The sequence below is a fragment of the Pelodiscus sinensis genome, chromosome 2 (assembly GCF_052426305.1).
Source record: "Pelodiscus sinensis isolate ZL-2025 chromosome 2, ASM5242630v1, whole genome shotgun sequence".
NCBI lineage: Eukaryota > Metazoa > Chordata > Testudines > Trionychidae > Pelodiscus > Pelodiscus sinensis.
The window spans coordinates 39,374,462-39,397,272 of NC_143053.1; the positions used below are offsets into that span (position 1 = coordinate 39,374,462).

General features: G+C 43.5%; 1 protein-coding gene across 3 annotated transcripts in view; it reads left to right on the plus strand.

Annotated features, from left to right (window-relative positions):
- Positions 1-20,597, plus strand: part of STK3 (serine/threonine kinase 3) — a 320,261-nt gene extending 299,664 nt beyond the window's left edge. For 2 of the 3 annotated variants that reach the window (XM_075920321.2, XM_075920322.2), the window contains one exon: positions 17,403-20,597. In XM_075920321.2, coding sequence (XP_075776436.1) covers positions 17,403-17,561 — 159 coding nt within the window. In that variant the 3' untranslated portion in view covers positions 17,562-20,597. The remainder of the gene's footprint in view (positions 1-17,402) is intronic. The other variant, XM_075920323.2, reaches the window with a different exon arrangement.
- Positions 20,598-22,811: the final 2,214 nt, after the last annotated feature.

The following is a 22,811-nucleotide window of genomic DNA, read 5'->3' on the forward strand; positions in this document are numbered from 1 at the left end:
TCTAGACCTTTAATCATTCTTGTTGCTCTTCTCTAGACCCTCATCAATTTCTCCACATCTTTCTTGAAATGCGGTGCCCAGAACTGGACACAATACTCCAACTGAGGCCTAACTAGCGCAGAGTAGAATGGAAGAATGACATCTCGTGTCTTGCTCACAACTAATATAAATGTCCGGTATTTTCTAAATAAGATGTAATGTAGATTGTGATGTAATGTCAAGTGTCCAGTATTTTTGTTGAAACCATCTGGCAACCCTATAGAGCAGACAGTTGTCTAACCTTGCTGAAGTGTGTCATAGTCCAGCAAGCTCACATGACACCAGCAGTTGTTGCCCATGATTTAGCCAACTACAATTCGTGATTTTTTTTGTTTGGTTGGTTTTTTGGTCCAAAAATCATTGAGGAGACAGAAGCAAGCAAAATCAATGTCACCTGTTTTCTGTCAACATATTAGACGGTTAACAATCTAGTTTATTTTGGAATATAGCATGGCAAAGAATTCAGTAGCAATTATGCATAATTTCTTTGGCTATACTGTTGACTTCTTATGAGTTTTTATTGAGATGTTGATTTCTCACAATACCTAGCAGGAGTGGACAGTGCAGTACTGTACTAAAATAGCTTTACTTACTCTTTTCAGGTGGATCCCAGCTATTCATAATGAACAATTGCTCCTCTTCCCCAAGCCCAAATATGTTGAGTTCTGCAAAGTTCAGTCCTATTGCTTCACAAATATTTTTAAAACTGACTTGCGGAGGTCATGAGACACTACAGGCTTCAACACAGTCAATATAGCAGTGGCATACAACTTCCTTAGCAGACATAATTTCTTGCTGTCACCCAGTTTGTACTACCTCATGAAAAGAAGTAGTACCTGGATGAACAGAAGCAACCTCTAGATTAATCTATATAAAACAGATGATGTTGCTGAACAAGATCATGAGGATTTGATCTTACCCTCTGTTAGAATTTCCATACTCCTAAAATCAAACTACTCACATTCCTGGCTTATATTGGACTCACTACTGCTCCTGTAAATACAGATAGCACAGTAGTGAGAAATACCTTCAGCTAGCATGGAGATTGTACTGGTTTCTGTCTGAAGAACTACCAAGTGTGGTCTCGGCTCTCCTCACACCCAGATTACATTACTGATGCTCTTTCTGTGGGTGACTGACGGCCTTAAGGAAATACCAATGTGTTCAATGCCCTACAGCTTAACTCTGTAGGTTTGGGTAATTGTATACTTACTCAACCCCCAAATCTTTAGAGACCCTTATAATGAGGCTGTCCACGTTAAAAAAACACACACAGCATAAGTTAACACAATGTATAAACAATCCTCTGGTGGCTAGAGGCTATCCCTGAACTTTTTTTTTTTTTTAACGCAATGGGGGTGATTTTGACAAACCAGGATTTGGCTATTTTTTCCCTTTGGTGACCCCTAGAAAATCCTTGGTTTGGCAAACAATTATTGCTTGTTTCCTGGCAGATGTAATGTTTAGAGAATAGGGCTTCAGAGTCTGGTGAGGCACCTAGCGAAGGTTAAATTTCCATGCTAGCATCATCCTGCAGGGCCTCGCCTGAGATTCAATAGACCAGAATTCAATAATCTGTTCTTCCACAGCTTTCCTGATTGACCTTCAATGAGATCCCTTGTATTGTTGTGGTATGTGAGGTTCTTTATATTTTTTGAAGCTTTAGCTAAATATGGAAGAATATCCAAGTTGCACTTGTTCAAGGCTTTAGAAAAGCTCTTTTGTTTTTTAATTGGTATCTTTTCAAATCTACTCATGGCCTTCCTACCTTCTGTGTTTAATTTCAGAATCCAATGCCATTATTAATAAAACAGACTGTTTGTTTGTTCTAACATTTTATGCCACACATTGTACCAATTTTCATCAAAATGTTGGCTCCTGTTGTAATTTGATCATGCCCAAACCTTTCTGACACATGAAAGTTACAAATAATTTTAAAGGTCTTTTTATTCAAGCTCTTCAATTGCTCCAAATATTTAAAAAACAAAAACAAAACCCTTTTCTCCCATGAGACCATCTGTTAGTCCAGTAGTTGATCCACTGAGTTCTTTTGACAGTGAGTACAGGGAGAGAGTCACGGAATGGTTAGCATTTGGGGTTTCCAATGAAACCTACTGTGCCTGGATGCCTCTCATATGTTCTACCTCTGTGTGGGCAGTATGGCTATACAGACAGACCCAGTTTCCTCTCGTGATTTTCTGTAAGGCAATTACTACAATGCCTGAAAACATTTACTTTCCTATTAAATTGACCTTGTCAACACCAATTAGCCTTTATGCCATTGAGTCTGCTGGGTTTTTTTTCCTTCCTATGCCTATGCCTTCTTGAAGCCTGTGACAAACAAGTTGGGAGGCCAAGACAGAGTCAAGCAAATGTGCAACCCTTGCCCAAGTAATGTCATTAGCTACCCATTCAGTGTGCCTCACTCCTGCTCTATACTCCTCTGACATATTTGCTGGAGGCGGAGGAGATATGTGATGTGGCCAGACCTGTTTTTTCCAAAGATGAAGCAGTATAAAGATACCATCAAATTAGTGGTACCAAGGTTTTAAAAACCTTTCTCATGTCAAGAAATCAAGCTACTGTCCTTCTGTCCTAGTCCAACCCATTAGCATGAGATCATGGCATAAATTAGATGTCAGAAAGCAATAAGAATTTAAAAGCAAAGCAAGTGTGTTGTGTGGCTTATCCAACCCATTATCAGGGGAAGAAAATTCTCTAGAGTTCCATTGCAGAGTGCACACAACACTGCTTATTGGAAGTCTACAAAATAAAAGGCCTTCCTTCTTCACAATAAACCTTAAGGTACATTCAGACAAATCTAGAACTGAATTGTGGGTGGAAAAGCCATATATCCTAGAGGAAAAAAGAGAGAGATTTCCTGGTGCCCAATGTAAACTTTCACTAAATACTCAAGGCTGGGGTTAGATCATGCTGGGGCAAAATATGGCCCGTAGGCCAGACCTGGCCTGCCAAGCCACCAGATCCAGCCCACAGATGCAGCGGAGAGCCCCTGTTTGCCACACAGGGGATCCCAGAAACTTCAGATCCCAGAAACTGGCCAATGGGAGCTGCCTGTTTGAATAATAGGCATCACACACAGCACCGCGCTCTCCTCTCCGGCTCTGTTATTCACACAAACACATGGCTCTGCAGCTGGTGCAGGAGTGGGGCAGGCTGGCTGAATTGGCTGAGAAACGTTTTACGCTTTGCAAGCATTTAGCTCTGCAGGCAGGTGGGCTGGTTGGGCGAGTAGCTGGTAAGTCTCCTGGCCAGAGCTTGCATTCCCCAATTCTCACCTCCCACCCCCCCTCATTCAACATACTCAAACCCACTGCCCCCCCCTCCTGCACTATACTGCCTCCCATATCTGGCACCTCAGTCCTCTGCCCCAGATCACAATCCCCTCCTACCCTAGATCACATCCTAAAACCCTGCATCCCATTTCACTGCCCTAGGTCACAACTGCCTCCTTCACCCAAACTCCCTCCCAGACCTCACTCTCCCTCCTGCACCCCAATCCCTTTCCCCCAAGCTCTCTTCTGCAGCCAACCTCCATTCCAGACCCTGCACCTCCTCCATTAATATCATGGACGAGTGCTGCCCTCAACCACTTTCCAAAATCTTGGAGTGGCCCCCCCTGTCAAAAATTATTGCTCATCCCTGGGTTAGATATTCCACTCAGCTCAGGATGAAAGGGATTGGTAGGAAATGACTTATAGTTGTGTGACTCTTTGCTACCCAGCCCCACCCTGTCTCAAACCTTATGCCACCAAAAGACTGCTGTAGCAGAGCTCCCCTGCACCATTCCTCCATTTTGCCACCTCATTCCTCCAGCATACTCCCTGTACCAGTGAGGGGAGGAGTCACTGGTATTACTTCAAAGGCGATCGTTTTCCACAAGGAGAATTCTTTAAAGCCCAAATCTGGCTACTTTGCACCAATGGAACAAAACAAAATAGGCAGAATGGAGCCAAGAATCTGGCCCAGGCCCTCTAATTTTTTTGGGGGGGGCAGTAAATTAGGGATGTGAGTGGGTAGTTGATTAGCCAACTACTGGCTCCCCCCCCAACACCATCTCCACTGTTCTCCCTCCCCTCCCACTGCTGCCTCTACCATAGGCAGCAGCGCAGAGGGCAGGAGAGGTTGCGCAAAGCTCTTACTATATTTAAACTGCAGAGCCACAGTGAAGGTAAATCCTGGACCTAGCGTGATCCAGGACTGAGGAAGCCTTCTCTTATCAACTAATTGTGTAATCGATAAAAGTTTTATCAACTGCACAATTGTTGGATTACCTGCCTCTGAACATCTTTAGTGTAAGTGAGAGGGCTGTAGAATCAATTATTTAATGTAATCTTGCCCTGGAGACCTCTTTCCTTCATTTCCTTCCCATTGCTTTTCTCCATTGTTAGCAATGTTCCCTGTAGCTGTTGGATTAGCCAATATGCCTTAAAGGAGAAAAGAAAAAATGTCTAAAATGCTAATTTTTCTTCTTAAAGCTACATGTCTACAAGTCTACGTCCTCCCTATTAGAAATATATGTGAATGTGTGTACACACATATGATGCATTTCTAATTTGCATGTTGTACTAATTTGGACATCTATTTACCAGTCAAATAATAAACTAATTAGCAATCTGCAGTGTTCCAGCAGGGGATGAATGCTTTACCAGAAGTTCCTTTTTCTGAGAGTTAAAACCAAAAGGATTCAGTCTATCAATTGGTGGATTGTGGAAAGGCAATCCTGGAAAAGAAGAAATAAATGTATTTTACTGGGATTGGTAGGAAATGAATACACTACTGTCCTCAGATTTAGGAGGATAGACAAGCCTGTCTTGATTATTGAGCTACTAGCACTTATCAGCTTTTAAAAAGCTATCAAAATGTAATTTAAAGTCTTTTTGGTTTCCTATGGCCTTCATGGCTGAATGCATAAGAACTCCTTTCTCTTCCTGCTGTTTGTAGCCCAAGGAGATTCTCAACAGCAAACTACATGGTAAATTATTGATGGTGATTTATATTATGGGCTGTTTGTGGTTAAGACTAAACTAAGAGCATCCATCTCCATTGCTTTCAGAGTTGGAATCAAAAGGAAATATTTCCTGTTTAACTACATTTTAATTGGTATCTTGGAAAACTGAAGCTTCTTTTCCATTCAGAGTTGTCCCTTCTTATAAAAGTAGATTTAAATTAGAATAGTTTCAATTCCTTAGAGTTTTTTCACAGTAAAAAAATTGCTCAAGGAACTTTTTATCACGCAAAGCAAAACCAGAAAATCACATTGGGCTCTATTAAACAGAAAACAGGATTTCTGCCTAATCCTTTATAAATAATGGTGTTGATGGTAATCTTGGTGAAGAGCTTTTCTTTGCCTTTAGCAGTTGAATTCTAGGCTTTGCTGATCATTCACTTCATTTTTTACCAAACAGAGAAAAATTTTGTGTAACAGTTCCCATAATAAAAAGGGAATTAAAAGAAAAAGGGAAGCAAAATAAAATGATGTAAACTGAATTACTTCTGAATAAAATGAGTATGAAAGATCTTCGTGAGACATCAACAATGTGTTAAAAATAACATAACGTGCAGTGTACTTCATTTTGAGGGACATCCCTCATTTTAATTTCAGTTACCTACATTCTACACAATTCAGGTGTTCCCTTTTATTGTTGAAAATTGCTTGCATGAGAAATAACAAACCGATTACTTAGACAATATAAAGCAGTGTTTCTTAAACTGTGTTCCGTGGCATACAGTCGGAGGTGTGCTGCGGAGAATAACAGAGTTCAAAATGGCTGCCCTTAAAGAGGCAGGCATCCTTGGTGTTCCTCATTAAAAAAAGTTATTGTTTGGTGTTCCTCGGTCTTAATAAGTTTAAGAAACAGTGATATAAAGTTACTTGCCCTAAAGCTGTGGTCACCAACCTGTCAATCGTGATCGACTGGTCGATCCTGAAGGCTTGACCAATCGATTGCGAGGCTTTGGGGGCCCCCCTCGTTGCCCCACCACCACCCCCAAGATGCAGGCCGTGCTGATGCTACCTCCAGGGACCATGGAGGTAGTGCAGGCTTCCTGCAGGTTTGAGGGACAGTTCTGCAGCTGCGCACCAGGTCCCAGAAGTATGAGGGCTGCTCTCCCTCTTGCCCCAACAGCCGGCGCGGTACCTAAAACACCAGTCTATCGTGTGCTGGGGACTTTGTTCCCCTGTTGCTTTCCTGCATGCAGGGGAGGGGGTGGAGATCCAGGACTGCACTGGCTCCAGCTATTCGGTCAGTGCGTGCTGCTGTGGGGAGCGGAGGAGCAAGGCGTGTGCTGCCCAAGCAGTTGGGGCTGGTGTGGTCCGGGACTCCCTCTCTCCTCTTCTCTTCCCCCGCGTGTTAAGGCAGCAGGGGAATAAAGTCCCCAGTACACTGGCTTCAGCTGCTCTGGTGGTGCGCGCTGCTGTGGGGAGTGGATTACAGCATGCACTGTCCCAGCAGTTGGGGCTGGTGCAGTCCAGGACTCCCCCTCCTCCCACGCAGGAAGGCATCAGGCATGTGATGGACCAGAGTTTCAGGCACCGTGCCACTGTTTGGGAGATGGGGGAGCAGCTCGCGCACTTGCTGGGCCTTGGCGTGCAGCTGCAGGATCCCCAGGTATCGGTCCCTATCCCCTCCTTTCTACCTAGACCCCCCACAAAGTACCCTGCCCCAGCACCCACCGGCACCCTGTCCTCTGCCCTAGCACACACAAGCACCCTGTCCCCTGCCGCAGCACCCACAAGCACCCTGTCCCCTGCCCCAGCACCCATTGGCACCCTTCCCCAGAACTTGTCCCAGCACCCACAAGCACCCTGTCCCCTGCTCCAGCACACATTGGCACCCTGCCCCAGAACCCTGTCCCAGCACCCACAAGTACAGTTGGGGCCACATTAGTGAGGTTTGAGGGGTTGTGTTTTTGTATCTCTCTTGTGTGGCCCCGACTGACTTTTCTGTGGGTCAGTGACCCCTGACTCAAAACAGGTTACTCGCCCTTCTCATAAATAAAGACAAAGCTGAAACCTTTTGTGTTTGACATAATATTTTATTTAAAAATGAAGCCTGGCCAACAAGCCCCCAATTGGGGCCAAGTCCTCATCTGGCCACAGCATCATAAGACTCCTGTACCCCCACCCCCTCCTGACTCCAAATCTGAGCCTGTCTACACTGGAATCCCCTGTCCTGAGTCTCTCATATCCCCAAACTCCTGCTCCCCCACATCCTCAAACTTCTGCCACAACACTCTTGCACCATTCACACACTGCAAATCTATGTCCTGATCCCATCATACTCCCAACCTCTCTGCCCTTATCCCCTCACACCGCCAACCCAAACTCCTGCACCCTCACATCCACAAGCCTGTGGCTTGCTCAGCACCCCAACCCTCCACCTAAGGCCAGCACTCCCCAGCCTGGAACCCCCTCCCTGAGCCAACCCTAACCCCTTCTCCACATCCTCCTGCATCCAAGTTCCCTCCCAGAACTTTCACCTCTCACACCTTCCCACACCCCTCATTCCCACCCGAGCCCACACCTCCTGTCTCAACCCATAGTGATAGAAATGTAGCCTTGTTAGTCTGGTGTAGCTGAAGCAAAATATAGGACTATGTAGCACTTTAAAGATTAACAAGATGGTTTATTAGATGATGAGCTTTCATGGGCCAGACCCATTTCCTCAGATCAAATAGTGGAAGAAAATAGTCACAACCATATATACCAAAGGATACAATTAAGAAAAAAAAACATATGAAAAGGCCAAATCAAATTTCAGAACAGAAGGGGGATGCGAGGAGGGGGCGGGGGGAAGGTAAATGTCAGTGAGCTAATGATATTAGAGGTGATAATTGGGGAAGCTATCTTTGTAATGGGTAAGATAACGAGAGTCTTTGTTAAGACCCCCCACGCAAAGTGTCAAATTTTAGCATGAATAACAGTTCAAAGGATTCCCTTTCAAGTGCAGTTTTAAAAGGCTTTTGAAGCAGGATGCAGGTAATTAAGTCGTTGAGACAATGTCCTTTCTGGTTGAAATGGCAAGAAACTGTTTTTTCTTTGTGATCCTGTCAAATACAGGCAGTCCCCGAGTTACGCGGATCCGACTTATGTCGGATCCACAGTTACGAACGGGGATTTTCTCGCCCCGGAGGACTGGAGCGGTGGGACGCCTGGTCCCACCGCCCACCTCCTCCGGGGCGAGAAAAGCTGCTCCCTGTCTCCCTGGTCTGCTGGGGGAGCCAGCAGACCAGGGAGACGCTGAACAAAGCCGCGGAGGACCCGGGGCCGGACCCACGGCGCTTCCAGCTGATCTGGAAGTGCCGCAGGTCCAGCCCCGGGTCCTCCGCCGCTTTGCTCCGCGTCTCCCTGGTCTGCTGGGGGGGACGCAGCTAGTGCCCCCCCTCCAGCAGACCAGGGAGACGTGGAGCAAAGCCTAGGGCCTGTGGTAGAGCAGGTGGCACGCTGCCGGTTGGTCCCGCAGCACCGCTCCTTGGCGCTACTGGACCAACCCGGCAGCACCCCAGCTGCTCTTCCCCAGGAGTCCTGATTCAGCCGCTGCTGATCAGTTTCAGCAGCGGCTGAATAAGGACGCCTGGGGCAGAGCAGCTGGGGTGCTGCTGGGTTGGTCCAGTAGTGCCGAGGAGCTGCTGCGCTACTGGACCAACCCAGCAGCACCCGAGCTGCTCTGCCCCAGGCGTCCCCAAGTCAGCCGCTGCTGAAACTGACCAGCGGCTGACTACAGGAAGCCCGAGGCAGAGTTGCTCTGCCCCGGGCTTCCTGGAATCAGCCGCTGATCAGTTTCAGCAGCAGCTGACTGGGGGACGCCTGGGGTTCTTAAGTTGAATCTGTATGTAAGTCGGAACTGGTGTCCAGATTCAGCTGCTGTTGAAACTGATCAATTTCAGCAGCAGCTGAATCTGGATGCCAGTTCCGACTTACATACAGATTCAACTTAAGAATAAACCTACAGTCCCTATCTTGTATGTAACCCGGGGACTGCCTGTATCTGTTTTGTGGGCATTGATCCTTTGGCGAAGTGTCTGAGACGTTTGTCCAATGTACATAGCAGATGGACACTTTCGGCACATGATAGCATAAATTATATTTCTGGATGCACAGGAATATGTGTTCTTGATCTTATTACTCACTTGGTTAGGTCCAATAATGGTATCAGCAGAGTGAATATGTGGACAAAGCTGGCAACAGGGTTTGTTGCAAGGGAAGGTACCAGGGTTGGTATTAGTGTGGTATGTCCTGTGGTTGTTGGTAAGAATCATCTTGAGGAGGTGGTCTCAACCCAGTGAGGGAATGGCTAGAATGCAGGAGTTTTTCCAGCAAACATGCTCTCTGACAGCTCCTGTATACTTCGTTCCACAAGGAATAAGGGGTCTTCCAAAATAAGTTGGTTTTCCAACATTTGGCCCAGTCTAGATGGGCCAGATGTCAGAAAAATTTCTTCTTTCTTCTTTTCATTTCCAAAAAAAGTGACAGTGTAGCTATACCCTGAGAGTTTATAAGGGCCAGGGATAGCAAGTGATGGAGAGAGGGGGAAAAGAGAGGTCAGGTCCTCAAGGAAGAGGTGGAGTTTTGGGGAAGGGATGGGGTAGGTAGATCTTGGCTTGTCCTGACATTTAAAAGGTGATCTTGGGTGTAAAAAAGTTGGAGACCACTGCCCTAAAGGAACAAATCCTCATTTTGCATATTTGTCCCATGCCGAATGCCATCTTCTATCCTTGGCAGGTTGAGTAGTACCGTTAGTGTAGGTGAAAGCCAAGCAATAATTATCTTTGAGTTATCCAACAAAGCTCATATAAAGGTTAGAATGAAGTTGAATGCAGTGTTGTTGAAGCTGTTTTGGTCCCGGGATATTAGAGAATCAAGCTGGGTGAGGTAATATCTTTTATTGTGTCTCTCACCAACACAAGTCCCATCTTGTCTCTAGAATGATAGCCGTTTGGGATATCATGGCAAAATTATTTGCTTTATATACAGTTCTGTAAAAAGTAAATCGCTTTTCTGTGGTTGTGCCTGCTTCAAAACACCTCATGTCAGATATGAGCCAGTTTTAAAAAATTCTGCTTTCTTTTTTCACACGAAGTGCCTTGCTTTTTTATATTCAGTGTTTAGAGTGATAGTTATTTTATACAGACAAGTATTCTAATGTCTTAGATCCCTGCTGTGACATGACTGAGAAATCCCTCCAACAACAGGTCGCACAATGGAAGTAGTCCAAAGACAAGTACAAACTCTTCATAAACTTGCTCGAGCTTTGAGCAGTTCACAACACATGCAAGCACTTCCTCCCACACATCAGGGTTCTTCGGTGCATATCCTCACCAACAACATGACTACAATGTTCAATCTCCAAGGGGGTGCGAGATCCCAATCGTTATGCGCAGAGGCAATCAAACTGTAGAATTGGTGTATCCACCACAACATAACCATCACGGCAGCATACTTACCTGGGGACAAGAATATTATGGCAGACACCCTCAGCTGAAACTTCCTCAAAGAGCACGAGTTGGAGCTGCACTATTACATCGCCCATGAGCTCTTCCAACATTGGGGTGTACCGCAGATAGACCTCTTCGCGACCAGACAGAACGCCAAATGCCACCAGTACTGTTCAAGAGCAGGCATAGGAAATGGCTCACTGGGAGATACAATGCTCCTTTCTTGGGGGACCCATTTACTATATGCCTTTCTTCCTATCCCCCTCGTTCCCAGAGTCCTCTGAAAGATACAAGAAGACAGGGCCCGAGTGATTCTAATAGCTCTAGTGTGGTCTCGACAGACATGGTTCCCATGTCTTTATCAACTGTCTCTGTGACCTCCCTCCCTGCTTCCGAACCACTTGGACCTTCTCTCTGAGAACAAGGGCTCAATACTTCATCTGGTTCTTGGAAGTGGAGCGCCAGTGTTCCCAGCAAATGAGAAGAGTACTGCTGCACAGCAGAAGGCAAACAACATGCAAGACTTACCTGTAGAAATGGTGTTGCTTTGCGCAGTGGTGTGCACACAGAGGAATCCAACTCTCTGGGGTGCCACTCCACCTGAGACTGGAATACGTTATGCACCGGAAACAACAACATTTATCTCTCTCATCACTCTGAGTGCACGTAGCAGCCATTATTGCCTTTCATCCCCTCCATTGATGGGTTCTCCATATTTTCCCATCTCATCTCTAAGAGATTCTGGAAGGGTCTATAAAACCTTCACCTGCAGCGTACACCCATACCTCCCACGTGGGACTTAGGATTAGTCCTCCACTCACTCACAGAAGCACCTTTCGAACCAATGGCAATTTCATCACTTACCTTCCTCACCATGAAGATGCTGTTCCTCCTCGCAATCATGTCCTCAAGGCGGATTAGCGAACTTGCAGCACTCACAGCTTCGCCTCCATACATGACCTTTCACAAGCACAAGATTATTCTCTGGCCTCATACATCCTTTTTACCCAAAGTTGGTCAGAATTCCATATCAATGAACCGATAGACTTTCCCACTTTCTATCCAAAACTGCACCGCTCCAAAGAGGCCACTTTACACACTCTGGACGTTAGAAGGGTAATTGCCTTCTATCTTGATAGGACTCAATCCTTTCGGTTATCCCATACATTGCTGGTATCCCTGGCTGAAAGGTACAAGGGACAAACACTGTCTTCTCAGCGCATTTCAAAGCTGATAACATCATGCATTACTACCTGTTACTCGCTCCAGAACAGATCATTACCGATGACTCCAAGGCCCCATTCTACCAAGACAATGGTGACATCAGCTGCTCTCCTAAAGGGGGTCTCGCTCCAGGAAATACAGAGAGCAGCAACATGGTCATCAAATTACACATTCATGAAGCACTATGCTATTCCGCCATGCTCCACAACAGATACCGCAGTACTCTCTCTGGTCCTCTCCACAATTTGTAGCAATTAATCGAAGCCCACCGTCCATCTTGCTACACAGTCACCAACAGTGGAGCACCCACGGGGACATCACTCAAAGAAGAAAGAGAAGTTATTCACTGCATGCAGTAACGATTGTTCTTTGAGATGTGTGTCCCTGTGGGTGCTCTAGGATCTGCCCTCCTCCCCACTTCTTTGGGCAATAATAGCAGCCCATGAGGTCATCAAAGAAGAAATAGAGGGAAAAGTGGGCTGCGCGTGCTACTTCAAAGCTGGGAATGCTGCTCTCCGCTTGCACATGCGCAGCCCGCCTGATGATTGCTTGAAAGTCTTCGATCCGTGCTGCCGGGATGAGCCCAACACCAATAGTGGAGCACCCACCGGGACACACATCTCGAAGAATAATTATTACTGCATGAAATGAGTAACTTCTCTTTCTTTAGATTTTGATATTTTCTACTGCTCTGTAATTGGCAGCCCCCGTCTGTAGTCCTCACATAGTGCTCATTTCAGTTTATTTGCTCTGTTTCTTGATTGAGTTTTAAATAAAAATGTACCCATCACATTTCTCCTGGCTACATGTTCAAAAATTGTTGTGCAACAGTAGATGACAGTCTCAAACAAAATATAAAGAGACCCAAATCCTCTTGGTGTGTTTATAGTGACTATCCAAAGAAGACATCTGAATACCCAAGTCAGGTCCAGGGCAGACTGTAAAGATCATATAAAAACCTCATCAAGATCACTCCTGAAAAAAGGGAAATTTTTCATGCATGCAAGAAATTTTTGCATGCAGCAAATTATACTTGGATCCCATCAGTTCCTTCACTTCTCCATGGATCTCCAGAGCTCTCCATCCTCTCACTAATGGATATCAAAAAGAACCATTAAGGAGAATTTAGAAAAGTAGGAACTCACTTAGCCTCCTTAGTTCTTGCACTTCTTCAGAATCCATTAAACATATTTGCCTATTAGGGCTATGAACCCTCCATATTGTACCCTAGATCCCTTTTCATGGAAGATCCATTTACAATCTTGCTGCCTAAAGAATATCTCCACTAACGTGATTTGTAATATGCTACTTTCATTTAACAGTTGATAAAAATAGTAAAACAGAAGCTTCTTCTCTCTTTCCCCATAGATTAAAAAGTGTCGTGGCCGGCAGTTGTGACCCCTTTCTCCCCATACCCTCTCTAGAAGTAGGGCAGGGCAACTTGTCAAACTAGATTTTACTTATCAGACTAGATTTTAATAATTATGGCATACAGTTCACCACAGCTGCTTGCAGCTCCCATTGATTGCAGTTCAACCAATGGAAATTGCAGGAACTGGCACAGGCTGGACCATTCCTTCCCACAGCTTCCATTGTCCAGGAACGGTGAACTGCGGCCAGCAGGAGCAGTGATAAGCATCCACAGGCACAGCCTAGATAAATAAAACATCTGGCAACCTGCCAGAGACTAACCCTGGTGAACTGTGTCCAGGCTGTGGGCTGCTTATTGTCCACTCCTGCATTAGGGGCAACACCTTTCCTCAGTGGAAGCCTAAGTAGCTAGTTGTGCACTGGGGGAAAGAATCTTAATCAGCGGGCTTGCAAAACACCTTTGGGCTGCTCTGTGGCTAATGCTGCAGCTTTGGATTTATATAATTGAAGATCTGTTGCCCCAAATGACTTCTTTGGTTAGAGCTTGGTCCTACTGCATGCTGGGGTGTGCATCCTGCTTGTGGCTACAGGTATCCTCTTTCTAAAGAAATGGCTGAACTGTACCTAGTCTGCTATCATAGGACCCTTTGTCCCTGTATAGGTGTGGGAAGAGGGATGTATCCTAATCAAGAGGGTTTGACAAATAATGCAGTCTACTCACCCGTGGTGAGTAGATTGCAACCCGGAAGAGCTGGGTTCAGGCGATCTGCGCATGCGCAGATTGCCAGACAGCGTGGCTGACGAGCGGGGCTTACCGCAGTTTGGTGAGCCCTGCTAATCAATAACTCTTCCTTGATATCTCATATTCAGAAATGTTAATGCTGGAATTGCCTTGCATGGCATACTGTTTATTTTGCTGGTTTTTGTTTCTTGTTTTTTATTAATTCTTCCTCCAGTTCTCTCTGTGTCTAACTGAAGTTCTGACACTCAATTTTTCTTTACTATTGTGATGTGGCATTGCATATTCTTTGAGAAAAATTTATAGTATGCATATACCATAACTGAGATATGCTTTATGCAAGATAATTCATATAAGGTATCATTGGAAAGGTTATAATTTACCGAATATTATTTTCCTATTTGTATGCATGTATCATTTTTGTAGATCAAATTAGGAGTATTGACCCGTGTCTCTCTATTTCATATTTGCTGCTTTGGGTCACTCCCACTACTGACACTTCAGGGACCATGATAGAAAAGCCAGACAAGGCTGATGGGCCCATCAATGTGGACAATGGACTGTGAATAGGCTTGACTTCCAGGGGATACTCCACACTGCTTCTGATTCATGGTCAGGCCCACTGACATGGGGGTGGGGCGCAAAAGGGACAATTGCCCCAGAACCCAGAGATTCAACGGGGCTGAGAGCTCCAGGAGCAGTGGTGACCAGAGCCCTGGGCCCCTTAAGAATTGCTGCAGGAGTGCCAAAGCACTGCTCCACACACTCCGAGGATGGTAGCTGTTAGCCCCACTACTCATGACCGCTGTACAGTTTCAAAGTCAGGTGACTTGGTCTCCTGATACTATGGGCTTGCCTACACTGGCAAGTTACTACACTGTAACTTTCTTGCTTTGGGGTATGAAAAAAACATCCCTCAAGTTGATGGGGGTATGTGCAAAAGGCTGTTCATATCTTCCTTCACAATGAGGAGGGAGACAAACTTCATATAACTTTAGGTTTGCATCCCAATAGGCCATGTGAACATCTGGGTGGGGTAGTCAGAGCTGGCAGCAGACTACCCTGGGCCATGGGGGTGGGAGGAGGTGATTTGGCTGTGGGGTATCCGGTAGTAGCAGGGTCTTGGGCAAGAGGAACAGGGCTAAGAGCAGCCAGCGCTCAGCACCACCTGGACTGCACCACACCAACCCACCCAAGCACAGCAAGTTATAGTGCTGTATAGCACCAGTGTTAGCTGGTCCCCAGCACTATTAGCTACTCCCCTTGCAGGGGTGGTTTACCTAGAACACTGGGAGATCTCTTTCACCGCATTCTTTCCGTGACCACCCTGCTGTATTAAGTTCTGTCATAGCAGTGCTTTAACCACAAATGTGTAGACAAACCCTAATCTGCATCTTGGTCTGCTGAACTGTTCAATGGGGAACAGGGGGGAAAGAGATCAGACAAAGGTTTCCTGCCTTATGGAAATGCTATAAGGGGGCAGAAAATAATCATTGTCTTCAGCTTGCTTTACCTCTGACTATCCACCCCAACGCGATACTGAAAACACTTAGAAACAAAAGGGTTGTACCTGATGCTGGGGGAGAGATGTGGACCCAGGCTAAGAGTTACCTAACCTGTGAAGGAGTCTACCTGAAACAGTTATTAGAATAGAGTGAAATTATTTCTAACCAGTTGTTAGTGAATCTATCATAGATTGAGTGCTTTGTATTATTTTCTTAATAATCTTCTTTATTCTGTTTGCTACTTCTTTGACCACTTAAAATGTACCTTTTCATAGTTAATAAACTTATTTTTGGTTGATAATATAACCAGTGTCAAAGGCTGTGTATATTTTACTTCACAATGAGGAAGGAGGTAAATTTAATATAACTTTGCATTTGTACCTCGGGTGGAAGAGGGGGAGGGAGCTAAGCATCTGGGTGCTGTAGTTAGGCCTGACAACAGACTTCAACAGGCCCTGGGAAATAGCGGGGGGGGGGGGAGATTGGCTGTGGGCCCCCGGAGGGGGCAGAGTCTTAGGTAAACAGGGTGTAGCTATGGGCAGCCAGCCCTCAGTGTCTCCTGGACCACTCTGCTCTTTCCCCATGAAGTAGCAGTGGCAACAACCTAGAGCCCCAGGCCCTTTTAAATCACTGGGCCCCAGGACAATTGCCCCCCTGTCCCTCCCCTGTTGGTGGCTCTGGCTGTAGTAAATCCTTTAAGATGAGTTCTCCCAGGGCTGTTCTCAGTGTCTGTATCGGCAGCTCAATGAGGCCTTGCTTTTGGTCTTTGCAAGGGGAGGCTTGAGAGCCTGGCTCAGCAAGACCAAGTAAAAGGGAATCCAGGCTGGTAGAGAAGGTGGACTAAGTGGTATCTTAAGCATATCAGTTGGCATCCCATGGTCCCAAACCGCCACAATGACCATGTGTGATATAGTGTATTAGTACTACTGTAGTCATAACGTAGAGAGATGGATTGTATGTAGCAATAGTAGTGTTGTTAGTTTGTATGCTTCAGGTGCTGATAGAGAAATCAAAAGTAATCTTTTATTCCCTAGGGAAAATAGATTAGATTGTGTTGATGGGAAATTGCCCAGGATTCATGAACTCAATATTGGCTCATAAATGTGTTGATTCAGGAAATGTGTTTTCATTTTTTTTCTGACGTAGGCAATTATTGTGTTTATGGTGTCAGAACATTTACTTATATTCAGACAAAATATAGATTGTCCCTTAATAGGATGGATCTTTGTATAATTCATTAAATTCCTTCTGCCATCTGAATTGTGGTGATAATCTTTACAACCAGTGAAGTGCTGTTGGCACAAAAAGGACTCTGTGACAGGATTGTGAAAGGCAGAAAGATACCTTGCTACCTCCTCGCAATAAAAATTAACTTTACCATTTATGTTTTCAATTATGAAACTATGAATTATGGAGAGGTGTGGAAAGCAGTGCCTATAAAGGACTCTTGAGCAATTAATGACTTGCTCAAAATTTTGAGAAAATGTTAACGTGCTGCTTAGAAAGAAAAGAGATTGGTTATAACTAACTCCTTCCCATAAATTCAGGATGTTGTTTCATGTAGTATTTATATACTTTTGTTGGCAGTTTGCCCTGTGTAGATAGGGCATTGAGGAATACAAGAGACTTTTAATTCTTATTAGTAGGTAACTTTGACTGTCTGGCATAGTACTATTTGTAAATGTTGTCTATCTTATTATTAGGGCTTCCAACGGAGACTGTAGCTCAACAAGTCATTTTTGATTAAGTGTGGTAATTCTCCTGGATTCCATCATATTCACAGAATTATATCCATAAATTGGCATGCATATTTTTTATAATCTAACTGATTCAATGTAAGGCATATATAACTGTTTGCAGAGTATACAGTAATGCCTTTCTATGAAATGTAAGTGGGAATGTATGTACTTTCGTGCTTTTACATTAGTTGTTATTTTTGATCATTTGATTTCACTTTGCCAAAGTAAATTAAACACCTAATGATTAGTATTAACAGTTATCAGTCTTTGTTTGTTGTTGGAGGCAATTTTATTAAACAGCTTTCCTTTACTGTTTGTTGTTTACAGTTAAAAAACCTAAGTTTAGAAGAATTGCAAATGAGATTAAAAGCTTTGGACCCTATGATGGAACGAGAAATTGAAGAGCTTCGTCAAAGATACACAGCAAAGAGGCAGCCTATCCTGGATGCAATGGATGCAAAGAAACGCAGGCAACAGAATTTCTGAATTTGTTTTAGTCTCAAAGATAATGCTAGTAGTTAACATGGACACTTGTTAAACTGTAAATCTGAAGGAATTCTATAGTTAGAAGAGGTGTTTTTAAACTTTAAATTGTGCTTCATAACCAAACAAAGTTGGAGCAGTGAAACCTGTATATGGTGTTCAGCAAAGACGGTGGAACACATACTCCTCTGTGCATTTACCATACTTCTATTTTCAAATATTTAATGTAATAGAAGTTTAATCTGTTACTTTCTGACCTCCCTCAACTATATAGCAGTAAATTGTTGTACAATGAAGTGTGTTTAGGGTACCTGCAAGATTTTTAAGTGTTTCATGATTGTCAGCACTACAGGGCCTTATGTTGCAATATATTTTTTCTCCCATTTAATAGCATATTTATTATGTACTCGTAGGTGATTGTATTTATTTTTATGCCCATTTACTTTTTAAAACTTGGGTAATATTAGGATAATTGTGGTGGAGAGCAGTCCCAGATTAGTTTAAACTGAACATGGGAATGCAAAAAAAAAAAAAAAAAAAGCTTACTGCTGTATTAAAGTCTTGATTCGGAACAGTATTTATGCATGGGTTCAAGTTCCATTGACATTGGACTTTACGCACACCCTTAAAGTTAAGCATGTGCTTAAATGCTGTCCTGAAGCAGGATCTATGGCTGTAAATGAATGACACTGTTGCTACAGTAGAGAACATTCATGTAAGGCTCAGTTCTGTCACCCTTACTTACTAAATTGCGTGGTCTCTATTATGAGGAAACAAGTGCCTACTTAATTTTAATTCTTTTATAGTGCAGGAGAAGCAACAAGGACAGTCACACCTATAGTGTATATTTCAAGGTGCTATTACAATTCTTACATTCTGACCAGTTTCAAACATTCTGCACCACAGTTTTGTAATGAAGCAACACCTACACTTTTTGACCAGTGTTTTTTACCTGGTTAGTTTGTATTATGTTTTGTTTGTTGTGGTTTTGGATTGTAGAGGTATAAGGGACACTAATTTTAAAGCCAAAGAAAATCAACTGAAAGCTTGTATTATTCTGTAATAAGCCCCAAAAGAAGCAAAGCTTGGCAATACCCCCAATCCTACATTCATTGGACACTCAAAATTCCCATTGTCTTCTGTGGGAGTTTTGGGTACATATGGAATGCAGGACCCATTCTTGTTAATATTTTGTTCATTTCTTGTCTTTGCTTCATGTATGTAAATATATGATAGGTGAAATATATCACATTGCAATAATTACAACAGTCATTTGTATGGAAAAGTGATCTGCTTTCTGAACCACCAATTGTGGTCACTAGTCACTTATTAATATTTATATTTTCACCATGTTTGCCTATTGCCTAATTAATATTACTTTAATATTCAGATATTTCCGTAGAAATCAGACATAATGACAATTACTTGCAAAATGCAGCTATACAAATTTTAATGGTTATTGGCATCCTTCCGATAAATGTTTTTTGGAAGTTAGTAAACATCTTGCACCTCTTATCATTTACTGTTGTCATATGTGGATCATTTATATGGAACAATGCAGCCTTTGGAAACTATGCATTATCTCTAAACAGTCTAACCAAATAAGGAAAAATAGTTTTAAACAGATCAGCATATGCATAACCCTTCTGGGACCAATTCTTTTCTTTAGTTGTTACATAGCCATTGTTATCATTTCTGTTCTGTGCATGTGTTTAATTCCAACTTGTACATCATAAATTCAGATACATTTTAACTGTGGCAGTTAGAACAACTGCCCTCATACATTCCTAAGTTTTAAAAAATGTGAATTGCCTTTTGCAAAGAAGGAAGGAAAGCCTTAATAGATATCCATAAACCTTATGGTAAATCAAGATGCCCCAACATTGTGCTTTTACTGCCTCACAACTAAACAAGCAATGAAGTGATAAATATAGTTTATGAAAATGACAGCACAGACTTCTGAATATATAGACCTGTTTTTCAAAATAATTTCTAATTCTTTGCTATATCTCTTCTTTAAATTCATTGATGTGTACATCCAAATACAGAGATATGATAAATGGAAAGAATGTATGGAAAGCATAAAATCATCAAGAAGAAGAGAGAGCCTTATTTGTCCTTTGCTGTTGTGCCTTGTAGGCAATGAATGTCACTGCCCAAGTATGTCCTTTTTGCATCATTGTGAACTTTCTCTTCCCAAATTTTCTCCCACTTGCCCCATCAAAAATAAAATATATTGATTTTGTATTTGGTAGGATCACCTGGGTTCATAGAGATTTTGGAAAATTTCCAGTTTAGTGCACAGCATGTGTAATGCTTACCAGAGGGAGCCCACATTAAAGGCCATTAGCCAGGCTAGAGCTTTTCTAGTGATGTCTGAAAGACAGAAGGACTTAAAGCACATTCGTTCTCAGTTGCTGAATCTGCCAGCAAGCCACACTTTCTCTCCAAAAGAAGCAACCCAATTGAATTTTACATGTTCACCAACACCACAGACGCAGGAGAAAAGTCAAAAGCCATGGTGAAAATTGAAAATGGAATAAGCCACCTGCGATGGGAAAGTTAATCACTTCTGAGATTATTGTAACTCAGAAACAGGAATTTTTTATGTCCAATTTTGATATCCTTCAACTAATATAAAATTCAGTAACTCTGATATCTGTTACAGTGAGTGAAAACCCTCTCACAAACTTCAGTGGAAACTAGATCAGACCCTTAGTTGTGTGCAAGGAGTAAAATCTAGAAATAGTTTTATATTAAATACTTTTTATGTTTTTCTTTCTTCTGTTTATTTACCAAATCACATTTATCTCCACTGAAGAACAAGCATTTTCTGTAAAGGAACTTAGGTAGCACACTACAACATTGGAACATCAAAAGTTGCAGTAAATTCAGTAGAACTACTGGCACATTAAGAATCAGTATTTTCTTTTTTGCTTCCCATTTTGTATGTTTAAATTCAGCATGTAAAAATCTCTGGGAAAAATAATTACTACTACTTTTCACTACACATCTAAATAAAAACGTATTTTTCTCTTATGGATGTTGTGTTGTTCACTCCATCTCAAGGTAAATCAGAATTGCCAAGTACACCCAACTCCAGTTGAAGTCAGTGTTACTCAGCCCTTCTGAAAATCAGTTTTTGAAACCCTATCCAGCAGAAGGTATCCACATAGACTTTAGAAGCTGCATATTGGGATCGGAGGTAGATAATTTATATAGGATATAAATAGTAGGCCAAACCAAGTCTCCCTGTTTAGGAATTAAAGAGCTTGCTTAGGGGTGAGAGTTTATGTAGTTTCTCTGCTGCATTGCAGCTCTTAATGCTAAACCTGTCTTGCTGACTCCACCATCCATGGCTGTCGCAGTCTATAGGCACTACTGCACTGCTAGGGTTGTAGTAACCATGCTATATGTGATTTCCTCCTCTCCCCCCAGAAGAAGAAAGGGGCAGATCTTAAGCCAAAGTTTGTTGTATTTCACCCACCCAAGGTGTCATGGCTCCTTCCCCACTCTGGCATGATAAATGCAGAAGTGGGGGCCAGCAAGTGTACCCCAAAGCCTTATCTACCAGGCTTTGGTATAAAACTTCCCCCAAGATCTTAAAAACCTAGATCTTGGGAATAAAACTTCCGCTGCCACCACCCAAATGTTGATAAAGCACACAATTAACCACTGCCGGGTTAATAAAAAGAAAAGAAAGAACTTTTATTATTACAACAATATTCCGGTTGCAAGTATAATGACTAGATAGGAAGGTAACAAAATATACTCATGGAGAAATTCCATGGGCCTAGAACTTAGTTACAAAGAAAACCCAAAACATCTTTTAAGCAGTGCCAGATCTCAGATCCCATACCCAATCCTTAAAACAATAAAACCTAACGAAACTACCTAAACTTTACCCTACTTACAGAAAATGAAGAATGGTGTCTTGGAGAGAGAGAGACATGCTTGTCCCTCTCTGTAGCTGCAGAGAACTCTCCCCGAGAGACAAAAAGGGAAGAAAGGAAAAAAAAAAACCCAAATTCCTTTGTCCCAGTTTGAAAAGTCCCACCTACATTCCTATTGGTCACTCTACCTGGCTAGGTGTAGTTAACCCCTTAAGCTCCAGGCTGCTGGCTAACCCTCATAATCATGACACAAAGTACTGGAGAGATAATGTTGAGAGATGGTACGTGTCACAATTTCAGGGAACTGAACCTTTGCACCCTGTCCCCCTCCCCTTCCTCATGGTCTGCTCCAGGATTGCCCTATTGGGTCAGGCCTCTTTGGGTATGTTTACACATCAAAGTTATTTCAGGATACCAGAGGTATCCCAAAATAGCCACTCGGTGTCTTCACAAGCCAGCCATTATTTCAAAATATTTTTTGAAATAACGGGCACGCTATTTCGGCATCCCGGTAACCCTAGTTCCACAAATTGTGTAGCACAAATTGCGTATCTTATTTAGAGATTAAAGTTCAGTGTAGATATAGCATCTCTGGGCAGGGACCTGCATCCCTCAGTTTCCTGACCAGGGATTAGCCTTGCTGCCCGCTTGCAGTTGCATTGTGATTACCTCTAAACTAGCCAGCTCTCCCTTCCTCTCCTCTCCTCTCCTCTCCTCTCCTCTCCTCTCCTCGAAGCCAGAGCTTACAAGTGGACACGTATTTAAGGACAAAAACATCTAGAGAAAACGAACAGTAAAATGATCTATATGTATATTTAAATGTACAGAAAGTCACTCGTCAGGCTTTGGGGATCCTGGCAGGTTCAGGCCTTCCAGATAGGCTTGCCAACTTTCTAATTTCAGAAAAACAAACACTCTTCAAAACACCCCTTCTCTGAGGTTTTGCCCACTACATCCCCCTTCGTCATTCACTTGCTTTCCCCCATCCTCACTTGCTCATTTTCACAAAGCTGGGGCCAGGAGTTGGGGTGCAGGAGCGGGGGGAAAGCTCCATTTGGAGGTGCAGGCTCAGATGGGGGGATGTGGGCTTAGGATGCAAAAGGGGACTCTGATCTGGGGTAGAGGGGGTCAGAGTATGGGAGGGGACTGCAGGCTGGGGCAGGAAGTTGTAGAGCAGGAGCCGGTGGGCAGGGGCAGTGTCAAGGAGAAAGTTTAAATGCAGTATGGGGCTCAGGGCTGGAGATGAGGGGGTTCAAGTGTGGGAGGGTTCAGGGGAGCAGGCTCTGGGCAGCACTGACATCAGATTGCTCCCAGGAAGTGCCATCATGTCCCTCTAGCTCCTACATGGAATCTCTGCAAG